At 28.7% G+C, this 14641-nt stretch overlaps 1 protein-coding gene across 1 annotated transcript; it reads right to left on the bottom strand.

The window, feature by feature from the left end:
- Positions 1-605: 605 nt before the first annotated feature.
- LOC106657669 (calreticulin) lies at positions 606-12347 on the bottom strand. The gene is made up of 8 exons (XM_014379290.2): positions 12104-12347; positions 8048-8152; positions 7678-7881; positions 7100-7251; positions 5970-6236; positions 4973-5209; positions 3823-3969; positions 606-903 (listed from the first exon to the last, which is right to left on the bottom strand). Exons 1-8 carry the CDS (start codon positions 12186-12188, stop codon positions 886-888), a joined length of 1215 nt encoding a protein of 404 aa, XP_014234776.1. The 5' UTR covers positions 12189-12347; the 3' UTR covers positions 606-885.
- Positions 12348-14641: the final 2294 nt, after the last annotated feature.

The raw sequence follows: 14641 nt of genomic DNA, 5'->3' as shown, positions 1-14641 counted from the left end.
TTAGCGTCAATTTGAATGGAATTAAAAAAGCCAAAAAATCAAAAAATTACATTTTTTAACTTAAAAAAAGTTGATAGGCATTTCACTACTAAAACTCACATTAACTCAAAAGTATTAAAAATTGAATCGAAAGATTTTAAATAAAAACAAATTCGTCGGTAAATTGAGTAGAGTTGGTAAGTCGAAGCCGCTGGCGAGGCCTCAGCACTCTCAATCGAAACTTAATCGGAAAGTATGAAGCGGGTAAGTTATTCGAATTTACTTATATTCTTATAGGCAGAAACTACATTTTCCTTTATCTTTTTTTATATTATAGTTCTAGAAAAAATTTATTACCATCATATTATAAAAGTAATCTGAAAAAAGTTGAATCTTTGAAAATTAAAGAAACTTGAGCCACCAATCAAAAAGTCCATGATAATTTTCTAAAGAAAGTCTTGAATGGTCAGAGACTAGAATTATTGAGTGTTTATAGATTTAAAACGAGCATCAATATTTTAGTTAAAAAAGTTTGAAATTGAAAAGTGCAATTAGGTATTAATAATCTACAAACAATAAAAATTCATTTTTAGAATAATTTTTTTGTAAATGAAATTGAGACATTGTTGAAAAAAAGACATTTATTACGAAATTTCATCTTACATTATCTTTAAGACATAAAAAAATTTTAATGAAAGAATCTACTTTACAAAGATGGTTTTATATTTCGAATACAACCTTCATCTTTACAGATTTTTACATAAAGTGGTGGATTAAGATTATTGTCTGTAGAAATTTGAAAATAATAGCCATTCCTACTTGAAAACGTTTTAAAATTTTCCTCTTTCAATTGCGTTGGTTGATATTTGTTTACGTTGAAATTTGAAGCGTTGATAAAAAATGTTCTTATAGCTCATCATGCTCCTAAAAAAATTGTTGAAAAAAACATTAATTAAAAATTTTAATTGAATTTTATAGATTATACTACTATTTGAGGAAGTTCCGCAGTATTAGCAGTGGGCAATCTGTTATCTATTTAACGAACACATATGTAGTAATAAAGAAATTCTTGTTTAATGAGAAATTAGTTTCCCGATAAGCAAAAAATCTTGACCTTAAAAACTTTTCACTTTTACATTCATTACATACGCTTTAAACTATTAATATTATATAAGCTATCAGTTTTTATATTTAATTTTACGCGCGGGAATAACAGGTTTTAAGAAATGTAAAAAACTCAACCTGATAACCATAAGAAATCGTGTTAAATTTATGAATGATTTTTTATTATTTAAATCTCAGATAATAGGCTCTGAAATGTTTTGAAACTTTTACTGATTTTCATTGACGTAATAAAGAAACTTTTTTTAAAATTTTAATAAATTTTCTTCTCCAGTACTTTAACTGCGGAATCTCCTTGTATGTAGCAAAAAAATTATTTACTGGTTTCTCTTCATAAGATGTAATATTAAATATGTCTATCGAACCAATTCGTTACCTCACTTCCTGATTCATTATAAATTTTAATAAAGTCTTATAGGTACTTCTAAAAATTCGTACGTTTGATTTGGACACTGCTTAAAATAATTAAACAGCTGGATTTTCAAGTAGAAATCCATATTGAAAAAAGTAAATTTTTCCTACGTTAACGTGGACTTTTTAAAAAGTTTCAGTTTGATTTAATTATAGATTTTCAGGTAGAAAAAGCTAGATTTCTACGTGAAAAACTACGAATGTATTGAACTATCCATTTTTTGAAAAATCAACGGTTAAGTCCACATGAAAAGATACATTGCATCTATGTGAATCCACTTTATTCGATGTAGATTTGCATCCGGATTTTCACGTGGAAATACAGTTGTTCATTTGAAACAAAAATTAAGTTTCAAATAAAATTTAAAAGGGATAAGAAAGTTAACTAAAAAAAGTAAGAAAAGTAACTTCTGAACTAACTCCAAATGCGTTTTTTAAATATTATTCACTAAACTAACAAAGAGACCACATGCCTTCCAGAAATTGAAGTCTTCCAACTTATTTAAAGATTAACCACAAAATATATACTCTGCTTTTTTTTTAATTAACGGATAAGACCCGTTTTAAAGCAATATATTTTTTACGCGTTAAGTTACGATAAGTTACGAATCAGATAAGATTAAATTAGGTATATATATATATGGGTCAAAATAATACTTTTTTACAAAACCGTGCGCACGTATGTCACCGATCTTGACGCGCTTTTGGTATGTTATAGTACATGGTAAAAAGGTCCCAAAAAAAAATTTTTAGACCCCCTCCCCCCTCCTACCCCCCACTTCCGGTATAAACGTCCATTTTCGATCTATATTTTTTCTGAGGACATGAAGCAAGTAAAAAATCTGAAAAAATTCATAAAAATACTTTTCCACAATCCAAACAACCTTGAATTTTTTCAGATTTTTTGAGTGCTTCAGGCCTTCAGATAAAATCATTGAAAATTTCAAAAATCGAGATACGGCGGTATGAGCCGATGTAGTACTCGGAAATTTTTTCAGTTATTTTTCGCATTAAAAAACATAACCTCAATTTTTTTCAGATTTTTTCAGATTACCTAACGCACCTTTTGAAGCCAAAAACCGATTTTTTTGACGAAAATAATTTTTTTAGGACAGTACGGAGCCTCGAAAAATCTGAAAAAAATTTTTTCTTGTTTTTTTCATCAAAATACGTAATCTCAAATTTTTTCAGATTTTTTAATTGAAGGCGATAGCTTCTAGGGCCGAAAAATGCTATTTTTAACAAAAAATGGTTCCTAGAACCCGATGGTTCCGGTGAAAAAATTTGAAAATATTTTTTTTGAATTCCTTGTCAAATTTTAATAAATTTTGACCGTTTCAAAAGTTCGATTGAAGCTTCCTAGCTCATTTTAGAGCAGGACAAAGATTAGTGCAAAATATCTGAAGACGTTTCTGAAGACATTAAGGAATGATAAAACTCGTTTGATGCTCTAAAATGAGCTAGGAAGCTTCAATCGAACTTTTGAAACGGTCAAAATTTATTAAAATTTGACAAGGAATTCAAAAAAAATATTTTCAAATTTTTTCACCGGAACCATCGGGTTCTAGGAACCATTTTTTGTTAAAAATAGCATTTTTCGGCCCTAGAAGCTATCGCCTTCAATTAAAAAATCTGAAAAAATTTGAGATTACGTATTTTGATGAAAAAAACAAGAAAAAATTTTTTTCAGATTTTTCGAGGCTCCGTACTGTCCTAAAAAAATTATTTTCGTCAAAAAAATCGGTTTTTGGCTTCAAAAGGTGCGTTAGGTAATCTGAAAAAATCTGAAAAAAATTGAGGTTATGTTTTTTAATGCGAAAAATAACTGAAAAAATTTCCGAGTACTACATCGGCTCATACCGCCGTATCTCGATTTTTGAAATTTTCAATAATTTTTTCTGAAGGCCTGAAGCACTCAAAAAATCTGAAAAAATTCAAGGTTGTTTGGATTGTGGAAAAGTATTTTTATGAATTTTTTCAGATTTTTTACTTGCTTCATGTCCTCAGAAAAAATATAGATCGAAAATGGACGTTTATACCGGAAGTGGGGGGTAGGAGGGGGGAGGGGGTCTAAAAATTTTTTTTTGGGACCTTTTTACCATGTACTATAACATACCAAAAGCGCGTCAAGATCGGTGACATACGTGCGCACGGTTTTGTAAAAAAGTATTATTTTGACCCATATATATATACACGGCCTGATTCATAAAAGAAGAAAAATATTCTTAAGAAATTGAAGTTCCAACAGTAAAGTGGTCTCCTTGTTATTATTAACATTAAAACTAAAAATAATATAAATGATAAACGTACTTCTGTATCTGGTAAATTATTATTTAATAGATCATCTCCACCAATATCAGAATCATCCATTGAGTCATCAGATTTTGACGTGTCTTCATTTTCACCATCTTTTTTGGCCTCTAATTCTTGTTTTTCTTTCATTTTCTTTTCTCCTTCCTGTAAAAAAAATGTTTTATTCATTCTTTCGAAAGCTGGTGTTACATTCAATATGAATTAATTTTGGTAATTGAGTGGAACGAGGTTAACAGCTTAATCGTATATTGCTGCACTAGGCCGGGAAAAACAGAAAAGTCCCAGGGTACGTGAAATAAGCGGCCGAAGCGAAGCCGAGAGAATAGAAAGTTTTAAGACAACAGTAAATGCCGCAACATTTTTTCGGTCTTCGAACGCGAATCCTTTTGAATTATTATATTGAATTCTTACTATACTACCATTAGTACTTCTCAAAGAATATTAGAATTTAAAAAGTTGGCATTCGATAGCCGAAAAAATTTCGAGTTATCAACTGTTGTCAGATAAAAAAAACGTAGTTAAAAAATCAATTTGAAGATAGTTTTGAGTAACTCTTTGCGTGATTAAAATCTTCAGTCATCTTAAATAGAAAATAGGTTATTATAAGTACCTATGAATTTGGTACTATTCAATACAAAGTCTATGTAACTTTAGAGAATTAGTAAGCTCATAATTATGAGAGTTTTATCTTGTTATCTTGCTATTATTCGAAAACTTCCATTTCAATGCATTCAATTTTTTAATTAAGTTTACTACAAGTACTCAGCCGTTTTTCGAAGTACGTAATAATATGAGCAAAAATTTCTTGCTCCCACTCAGTGAAAAAAATCTTTAATATTAATTTTCAGGCTTTTAAGAGAAAAAATAAGAGAAAAAATATTTTTAAGTATAATTTTTCAGTAAATCGCTTTCCTACAAAACTAATAACTAGTAGAAAATTAGCGATTTTAGCATACTACTAATAATGTCCTAAAAACCTAATCGTGCTGTAAGACAGAGAATTTTCGATAATTTTACTGACTTTTCTATAAATGATTTCAATCAAATCTGATAAACTAAAGAAAAACTTAAAAGATAACCCATCGTGCAATAATTGCTACTATAAATTGTAGTCATATTGTATCCAATTTCATTTCTTCAAACTTACAATTGTAGATTCCAAAATGGTTTTTCCGACTTGTTTTGCATAATCGACGTCATCGGTAATGAGTATATTGTCGAATATACTTCCAGATTTGACCTGCCATAAATCGAAACCTACAGCGCAAATTTCTTTTTTTAGGTACAAATTCTGATCTGGAGAATATTCCGGGTTGTCAATTTCTGGATGAACCCATGGCCCTTTGTAGTTAGGATTGCTTATTTGTTTAGGTTTCCATTCACCCTAAAAAAAAATTTCTTTCTGAATAAAAATATTGACTTTATTTAAATAAATACATTTAAGAAAAAATCGTAATTCTGCATAATAATAAAATAATCAGTACAAATATTTATAAAAACGTATAGAAAATGAAAAAAATTAAGAGTATATCAAAGAATCATCAATTTTTTTAAATTCATATGAATTTGAAATTTGATTAAGTTTTCTGTTGAGCTTCCGAAAAAATTGCAGGTCAGTTACAATGAATAAAAATTAGACGAGTCTTGTAAATTTTCTTTTTTTCGGACACCGTTAAATTGCGCATTTGTCGCATAGAGTTTTGAACGGCAGTTTTTTAATTTGAATTCGCCTTAAATACTTTTTAATTTACTCAAGGTAAATTGATTTTAATGATTTAATTTAATGCATCTATTTGTAGAGAAAAGGCCCTTCATGATATTGTTAGAATTTATCGGTTACCGAAACAAAAAATTTAAAAAATCATGAAAAGAATTTTTTATCCTTTTTTACCGAAAGAGAAAATCCATTTGTATTGCTAAGTTCCATTAAGATGGATCGGCAACTTGCTCTTTTGATTAGTGTTTGAATTAATAAGAGTTAACATAAATGCTCAAATTATAGATTTTAAAACTACAATTGCATAATTACGATATTTTATTCATTTTTAATTTTTTTAATTTTTTTTTTTTTTAATTTTTTCAGACCATCAAGGGTAATTTAAAAAAATTTTGATTAAAAAAATAATAATCAATTTAAAAATTACCTTAAATTCTGGATTGTCAATCATAGGAGCTTCCCATTCACCATCCATTTCATCATCCCAATCTTCCGGTTTTGCAGCTTCAGGATCGTGAATATGTTCAGGTTTATCCCAGTCAGCTGGTTTTTTATCTTCAGGATCTGGAATAGTAGCTTCATCTTCCCAGTCAGTTGGCTTGGAAACTGATGGATCCTTTATTTTTTTAGGAGGCAAGAAATCCCAATCTTCTTCTAATTTTCCAGATTCGACCTTCTCATTGTCGATAAGAACCTAACACAAATGTGATATTTATTATTAAGAAAGTATACAATTTCATTGTACGATGAGTTGTTCAGTATCCCAGTTTTGCAACAAAGTTTTATTTTCAATATAAAACATTTTGATGATAAATTTAGTTCCTGAATAGTAATCAAGTTAAATTACTTTAAAAGAATTAAAGATAATTCATATGCGATAAACGTGAAGTATTAGTAAAATTTTTGTGGACAAAATGCTTCCAATTATTTTAATTAATTCGAACAAAAAGAAATCTCGATTTTTTTGCAAATAGGTTAACTAGCATAAAAATCTACAGTTCATTTCGATTCAAGATTAATTAAAAGTTGACATTTTTCTAAGAAGCGTGAATATGAATCCTCTCATTATTAACATTATTCGAAAAATAAGTATTATTAATGAAAAAAAATGTACAAAATCAAGGCGTATTTCTCACGCAAAACATTTGTAAAATTTGCACTGTAATATCTGAAAATACTAGACTATTTTTGTTTTTCAATTATTAACAAAGATATGAAATTTAAAAATAAGCGTGAAGTAACAATCATGGTACTACTTATATTTTACTATAATTGTGTTTTCATGGTCTTTGTTTTTAACGCCATGCATCTGTTAATAATTGATTCAATCAAAAGAAAAAAGTATCTAATGATTTTCAAAAATGTATAATGCTGACTCATAAAAAAATACGCATTATAATATATATTAGAAGAATGTCTCGCTACGGGTTATATACGGACATACACACGATTTTCAATAAATTGAGCATTAAACATTATGGAAACTATTAGCATGGAGATCATTTTCTTCACTATATTTTTAGGGTTTTTTTTCAACAATAATGATATTAAACTCACCTCGTACGTGTTATCAGGCGTGATAATCAAAGTGTAAAGATGGGTAAAGACATCATCTTTGCAACGAATGTTCTTATTTACCATCAAGTTTTTACCCTTGTAGTTCAAAATAACATGTACTTTTTTAGTTCCAGGTCCGCAAATATCCGGTCCTATAAGACAATAAAATAGTGTAAGATACTGTGGTTTGGAAAGATTAATGTATCTTTTTTTAACAGTTAGGTATTCATTGCTTTAGCCTATCATTACATTTTCTGTAGAAGATTTAACGATTTAATCGATATGATACTAGCGAATCTGTAAAATTCATTCAACTAACAAGGACCTACTTGAACATTCAAATTGCTATCGAATTGAATAGCCCAATATTTATATTTTATGATTTTATTATCTATGACATTATTTTAAATCGATATTATTGAGACATTTTTTCTTTTAGAATAAAAAAAATTTGTTTTATAATATGGTGACTAGAGATTTTTTTTCAAAGATCGTTATATTTAATCATATCAAATATCGAAGGTGCATGAGAATTTCGGATTTGGGAGCTCTTTAAGAATAATTTTAAATAAACTTACCAAACATCATTAGGTAGGGTGTTTCGCCATGCAAATCTTTCGGATTCAAAGAGCAATCAAATACTTTAATGTAACCACCACCACAATCGATATTCTGTTCATGTTTTACAGAATATTGGATAACAAGTGGTTTATTTTCATTACTGAATGAATCAAATTTTCTACTAATAGCGTAGAACTTGGCATCTTGAGATGTTTGTAAGCCTGAAATAAAAGTATATTAAATAACTTGGAGCATATTCACACCAATTTTATTAAATGTTTTATTGCTTATAAAGCAATACAATTTTAATATAAAGGAATGAAAAATGTTTAAAAAAATGTTGGAATACATAAAAATAAATTTCTTTCCATCCAAAAAATACGTTACCTTTATCTAGTGACTCGTCATTCCAGAATTTACCATGGCTTAAAACGAATTTTCCATACTCTTGACCTTCATGTTCTGACTGAACCCAATTCTCTTTCCAAGAATCTGTAACAAATTTCAAATAAATTATTCACAAACAATGTAATAATATGTTTTATAATAAAAAAACGGGCTTTATATAATTTAATACCATTTATATTATAGAAATAAAGGTAATGCATAAAAATAAACATAGTAATTTTTTGCGGTGGCAAAAACAATTTTAGACGGTCATTTTGCCCTAATGACATCACAATGTCAGATCCAAAAAACAGAAGGTAAGTAGCAATTTCAGCTGACCCTATTGGCAATATGATTGTGGTATAGTTCTACACGACACTTTTATATTTTTCCAATCATTTGCACGTTCGACGAACAATCGACTCCTTGCTTAATTATGTTCAAAAGTACATCAAAATAAAAAATAAGCTAAATTTTCTTTAGTGTTTTAATTTCAGTACTCATTTCGAAAATTGGACAATTTTCTGACGCGCAGTCGTGAGATTTTGCAGTTCATCAAGATTTTTTGTGCAAACGAGAGATATCCATAAGAATGGTGAAAATGGACCTTTTAAAAATTTGGGGGCTAACTTTACCGACCTGTAAATATAGGAACTTCTCGCGTCCGACTGCGTCCCCCTCTAAGACCCCTGAACCCCCTTTACCTCTAGAGGGCCGAGATTTCAGAGGTCGCATCATCCATAGAAAACTGACATAAAATGTATCAAATCATTGATCGATCATGGGTAAAGTGTCCATTAGGGGGTGTGCCAATATATTGGATTTCCGGTCTTCTAAAGTTTAAGTATATTTAAGCTATTCACGTATGAAAGGCTCATATGAGATTGAAAATCGACTAAGCTAATCGCGTTATCGATTTCTAATATTTTCTCTGTATCTCGTTTAAAGAAATATTGAAAATACAAATTATTCCCTGAAGAAAATATTATAATTTAATGCCTCACAGCAGCTCAAAAAAAAGCTGTTATAAAACCTTTTTAATGAGGGCAAATTGACTTTTAAAACAAAACAATTTAAGGAAATGTCATTAAAAACAGAAGTTATTAAAACTTGAAGGCTTATATATACCTTAAACTCAAAATTTTTTTAATTCAAGTTTTGAGTATGATTTTTCCTAATTTTTTTATTGCAATTTTCGAAACTCCAAAATTTTAATTTTGCTCTGAGATAGAGCTGTTTCCGTGAGCCTTTTTCGTATACTTTACGTGTTAAAATTTTTCTTTTTTTGCGTTTTCTGACGAGTATTGTTTTTGATCATCTGTCGTAATTTTCTGAGAATACCTTTGGATCTTTAGCACCAGGTCCCGTACACTTGTTCAGAACATCAATGCTTACGGCCACTACTACGGGTGAGACGATCGAATATGCAAATTGCTCTGCATAAAACAGTTAAGCACACATTTTTTTTCATTTTTCATTTTTGCCGAAATTTAAGTCATAAAAGTACGTTTTGAGAATGATCTATGAGCTCAATTGTCTCACCCGTAGTAGTGGCCGTAAGCATTGATGTTCTGAAGAAGTGTACGCGACCTTGGTGCTAAAACTCAACCAGTATCCTCTAAAAATTACGACAGGTGGCCAAAAACACTACTCGCCAGAAAACACAAAGGAAGAAAAATGATAACACATAAAGTATACAAAAAAGGCATTGAATAGGGGAGAAAAAATCCTATTCAAAAATTCAATAAAAAACGTTTGAGTTTAAGATGTATATAAGCCCTTAATTAAACGGATTTATAAAAATTTTGATGCTTGATCAATAGAAATTTGAATAAAAAAGTTAAAAAATTAAGTTAAAATATTAATTTGATATTAGAAATATGGAAATCAATTGGTCTAATATTATAAGAGACAAGACTGATCCAACGAGCTTTTTATGTTCTAATGTAATTTCAAAATTTACAAAAGTTATACCAATTAATGACTTATAAGGCATTTACAACATATAGCTTTGAAAATGCATTTAAAAAAATATCTTTTTATAAGCATGATTGTTATTTGTTTGACAACAGTTCTTGCTTTGTAATGTATATTATGCTTACTCTTAATAATAAAAAAAATGTTAAATCATACTGAAATATATTTATTTCATATTCATAAAACCAATAAAAGTACTCTAATCCAAAAAATGATTATTTCATTGAGCTTATCCTGGTTATTTTGTAACTTCAAGACTCTAGCCAACAGTCAATTAAAAGTTTGGTAAAGTGTCTGCACAAAACTACTCATTACTTTTTTAATAGCAAAAAAAGTTAAGTAAAAGTACACATGGCTATAATATTTTTCAAAATTTTTGTTTAGTGTAATATCTCCAACTGAACTAATATTTCCTCCAATAACAATTTTACAATTTTAAGTGTATTTTCATAGTTATGTTTAGAAAAGTCTGTGAAATTTGAACAAGTTCTTTTTGCTATATTTGCAAATTTATAACATTTTTTGTAATGAACACTAATTTGTTCATCAATTTATAAAAATGAAACTGTTTTTGAAAACCAATTATAATAGTATATAAAAACAAACAAAAAACATGTTCATAAACTGTCGCAATCATGATTATAAAGATTCAAAAATTTAACTTTTAATATTTATATGAAAAAAAAAATACAAGAGAATGACAAAGTGGTAAAAGTTGTCAAGACCTTGAAACATATCTAAATATTAAATTATTGTCAATTCAAATAATTAAAATTTAAATGGAATAGAGAATTGGGGCATTTCAAAAGCACATCAAGTAGTTAGAAAAATTCCTATAAATTGTTTAAATTTTAAAATACAAACCATTTGCAAAAAATAAAATTGATTAGCTTTACACTTTAAAAAATTTTTAAACAAAATATAATAATAAAATTGCATTCATGAATAGAAAAACAAATTTAAATCATATGTCAAAAGGTATCCACTTTTAAGTTGAACTAAAACTAAACCTTTTTAAAAATTTTAAAATTCTATTGTTGACATAAAATTAGAAAAGTGAACAATGTTTAACAATATATTTAAATTAATGTTTTCATTTATCTACAAAATTTCATTGTTTTATTTCACTAATACAGGAGGTATGTAAAATTCAATATTTAAATAATTTAAGCATTAAAATGCCAAAACTGAAATAATTGAAGGATTTTCAAATATTATCAAGATTTATATTTAAATATTTAACAAAAGGTTTTAAAATATGTGTAATTAAAAAAAATCATATTTTGAAGACAACATCATATACTGCATTGGAAAGGATCAAGTATTGATTTTTGGTTTTACTAAACTTACTTTGTTTTTTTTTCTATTCAACTTATAAAAAAATTTTTAAATAATCAATAACTTTGATGTTTTATTTCATTTAGTCATAGTATATATTTGTAAAACCATACCTAAGAGTTAGAATATTTTTTTATCATTGATACTAACTTTTCATGTAAGAATATATTTTTTAGAAAAAAAAGGAAAGTTTTCTTATAGATCAACTAACAAAATTAATACCTCTAAGTGAAGCAATAAACAATTGTTATATTTTTTTTATTCAATCACATTTAAGATAAGTGATTATTTTCTAAAAATGATGTAAAAAAATTTTGATTATTTTTGAACTTAAAAACTCCCATAGACTTAATATGTTCAAAACATATGTCCAATTATAAGATAGTAAAATCAAATTTATTTCTAACCAAATAAGTGAGTTTCAAAATAGATATTGTTTTAAGCATGGCAAAAAAGGGTTTAGGCATTATAGGGTTGAAAATAAGTTAATATTTCATTGAAAAATTGAACAATTTATGTTATAAATTGATTTGATCATGAAAAATTTCGGCGAAGTAAAATACCTAAAAATTATTAATAGAGCATATTCGATTGTTTCCACCCAAAGTCAATAATATTTTACGAAAAAATTGTTTGCCACTCTACTAAAATTATGAATAAAGCCAGCAACGAATTCTATGTTATATACCACGTAATCAAGTTGAATATATCAGAAAAATTTCTCTTTTAACTTTTTCTTACCGTCAGTAAATTTTTCTTCAATAAAAATTTCTGCTAATGCCTGATTTGTCAGAGCGAAAATTGTAAAAAAGTAAAATAAATACATTTTTAAATGTATAAAATTTACTTTATAAAATTTTGATCGATTTATTTTCTACAAGCAATATTTATTTGAAACCGAAAATGAAAAGATTTTACTCTTCAATGTTACTATGGTGTTATCATAGCTCTTTATATACGTCGACTGAGCAACCATAGTTTGAGCCAGATGGAAGTCCGTGATTGGCTGTCATCTCGACGCCCGGAACGAATAATATATGAACACGCTACTAAATTACTATTAGGTCTTAAACGTGATATCAAACTAGCGAAATATTCTGTTCTTTAAATTTTGAGATGGTATTTTCGATTCTTGCAAAGCATAAAAATATTCAATTGTAATTCTAGTATTAGTCATAGAATTTATAGATCTTTTTCTCTATTATATTTGTATGTCTAAAAGATTTTAGAAACAATCTTTAATCTTGGTTTTTTTTTTATTACCTTCAGTGACATTCTATTGATTTTTCAGGACATGCTCAGAATACAAAATTCATCATTTTTAAGGTGCTTACAGTAAGAAAAAAAATTCGTATTTTGACCTAAATTTTATTTTAAATAAGGATTTTACTCGAGTCACTAGCGTTCTAGAAATAACCTTGAAAAAAAACCAAAAGACGAAATTTTCTGCTCTTTTCAAATCCTCAATAAAAAGTAGGGGTCCCCATTTGTAAAATCGATTTTTGTTTCGCTATAGATAAGAGGTTATGTTTAAGGTAAAATCTAACTTCACCATTGGATTTTTCCTGAGTGAAAATACCTTGGATCTAGGGTTTTTGATTTTTTTAAACAAAATTACAATTATAAAGAACGATAAAATTCAAAAAAATTGTATATTACGTTACGAGACAAAGAAGTGAGCTATAGTGCCATTGTGTGCCGAGGTGTAGTCAAAGCACCTGAGAGATCTTCTACCTCTCGGAAAATCATGTATAGAAAAGTGACGCTAGTAGTGAATATACGACTTTTACATTGAATTTATATCGCAAATGGGCACTGATGTATGCAGCACTCTCGAGGATTCAACAGTCTGATGGAGTTAATTAATTGGGTATAGACAACCGAGGTTTTCGTCGATGTGAAGGATTTCTGGTACTTCTCTGTTTAAAAAAGATCGCTGGATTTCGAGTTGGAAAGTCGAGCAGGATTTGACTGAAATCAAGCATGATTTTTTATCTGAAATCTAGCTGAATTATTGAAAATCGAGCGAGATTTCAGATCATAAATAGAGTTAGATTTCAAGTTAAAAATCGAGCTAGATTTCAGATCGAAAATCGAGCTGGATTTTCAGTCAAATCCTACTCGATTTTCCAACTGGAAATCCAGCGATTTCTTTTAACAGCGATTTTCTAACAAAAGTAATTACCACAAAAGCGCGGAACAAATACCAAAGCTGAAAAATGTTCGATAATTGCTTGCATATAGACTGGGCCGCGACGTTCTGTGGGATTCGATCGTACAAATTGAGATTGATTGATTGATAAGTTTTTATTCAAGTTCATCTCACAGAGATAGTGAACTAACACAATTATAATAACAGATACTGTGCATAGTTTTACAAGAATTATTCACAGATAAAAAACGGTAAAATAGACAAGACAAAATCGCCACACAAAAGTAGCGGAGATTAAATGTAGGTTCAAGTTCCGAAATTAAATTTAAATCTAAATTGCAAGACGAACGTACGAACGATATTTTGATTTTATTCCAATTTCTAATTTTGGGCGTTACAAATAGTGAAGGAGAATTTAAAATAAACAGAGTCAACTCTATTGGTTTCCAAAAATACAAACAAAAGACCCTGATAGCACGGAAAGTTGCAGCAACGTTGCGGCAACCATATTTTTGAAACATTGAAACTTTAACATACTCGTGTCATGAACGTTGCGGCAACGTTGAAGCAACGCAGTTTATGTCCCATATGGTAACGAAGTAACGTTGCTGGAGCGTCGTCGTTCAGCGTCCGCGAGATTTCGGCAACGTTGCGGCAACTTTCAATGATTTTTTGTATTTAACGTGAGTCCGCGAAAGCAATGTTCCGTCAACGTTCCCGCAACTTCACGAGAGCCTACAGCTTAGATTACAGGTTCGTGAAAGCAATGTTCCGGCAATGTTCCGGCAACATTCCTGCAACTTTACGAGAGCTTATTTGCATTGAATTCGCTAACTTGCAGAGTTTTGAAAAATAGACAGTATCGGTTTTTCACAACTAATGAACAAGGGTATATACTCGCACTAAATTTTTTTCACGATGCATATTTATTTTTATAAAAAAATAATACATAAAATAGATAGTTCTGGAAAATGGACAGTATTGGTTTTCAACCTTTCATGAACAACGGTATCCTATACTCGCACTAAATTTTGTTACAATGCACATTCATTTTTATAAAAAAATAATACATAAAATAGACAGTTATGAAAAATAAGCAGTATTGGTTTTCAACCTTTCATGAACAA

This window comes from Trichogramma pretiosum, unplaced genomic scaffold (genome assembly GCF_000599845.2).
Source record: "Trichogramma pretiosum strain Unisexual culture from Peru unplaced genomic scaffold, Tpre_2.0 scaffold71, whole genome shotgun sequence".
Taxonomy (NCBI): Eukaryota; Metazoa; Arthropoda; class Insecta; order Hymenoptera; family Trichogrammatidae; genus Trichogramma; species Trichogramma pretiosum.
The sequence above is the reverse complement of the archived record's forward strand: the minus strand, read 5'-3'. Positions and strand labels throughout refer to the sequence as shown.

Excerpts from the sequence above, each read along its gene's own strand:
- LOC106657669 (XM_014379290.2), bottom strand. The coding sequence starts at position 12,188 with ATGTATTTATTTTACTTTTTTACAATTTTCGCTCTGACAAATCAGGCA. Across the intron at positions 7,252-7,677 it reads ACCCTACCTAATGATGTTTG|GACCGGATATTTGCGGACCT; the intron begins GTAAGTTTATTT and ends ATTGTCTTATAG. Across the intron at positions 6,237-7,099 it reads CGCCTGATAACACGTACGAG|GTTCTTATCGACAATGAGAA; the intron begins GTGAGTTTAATA and ends CATTTGTGTTAG.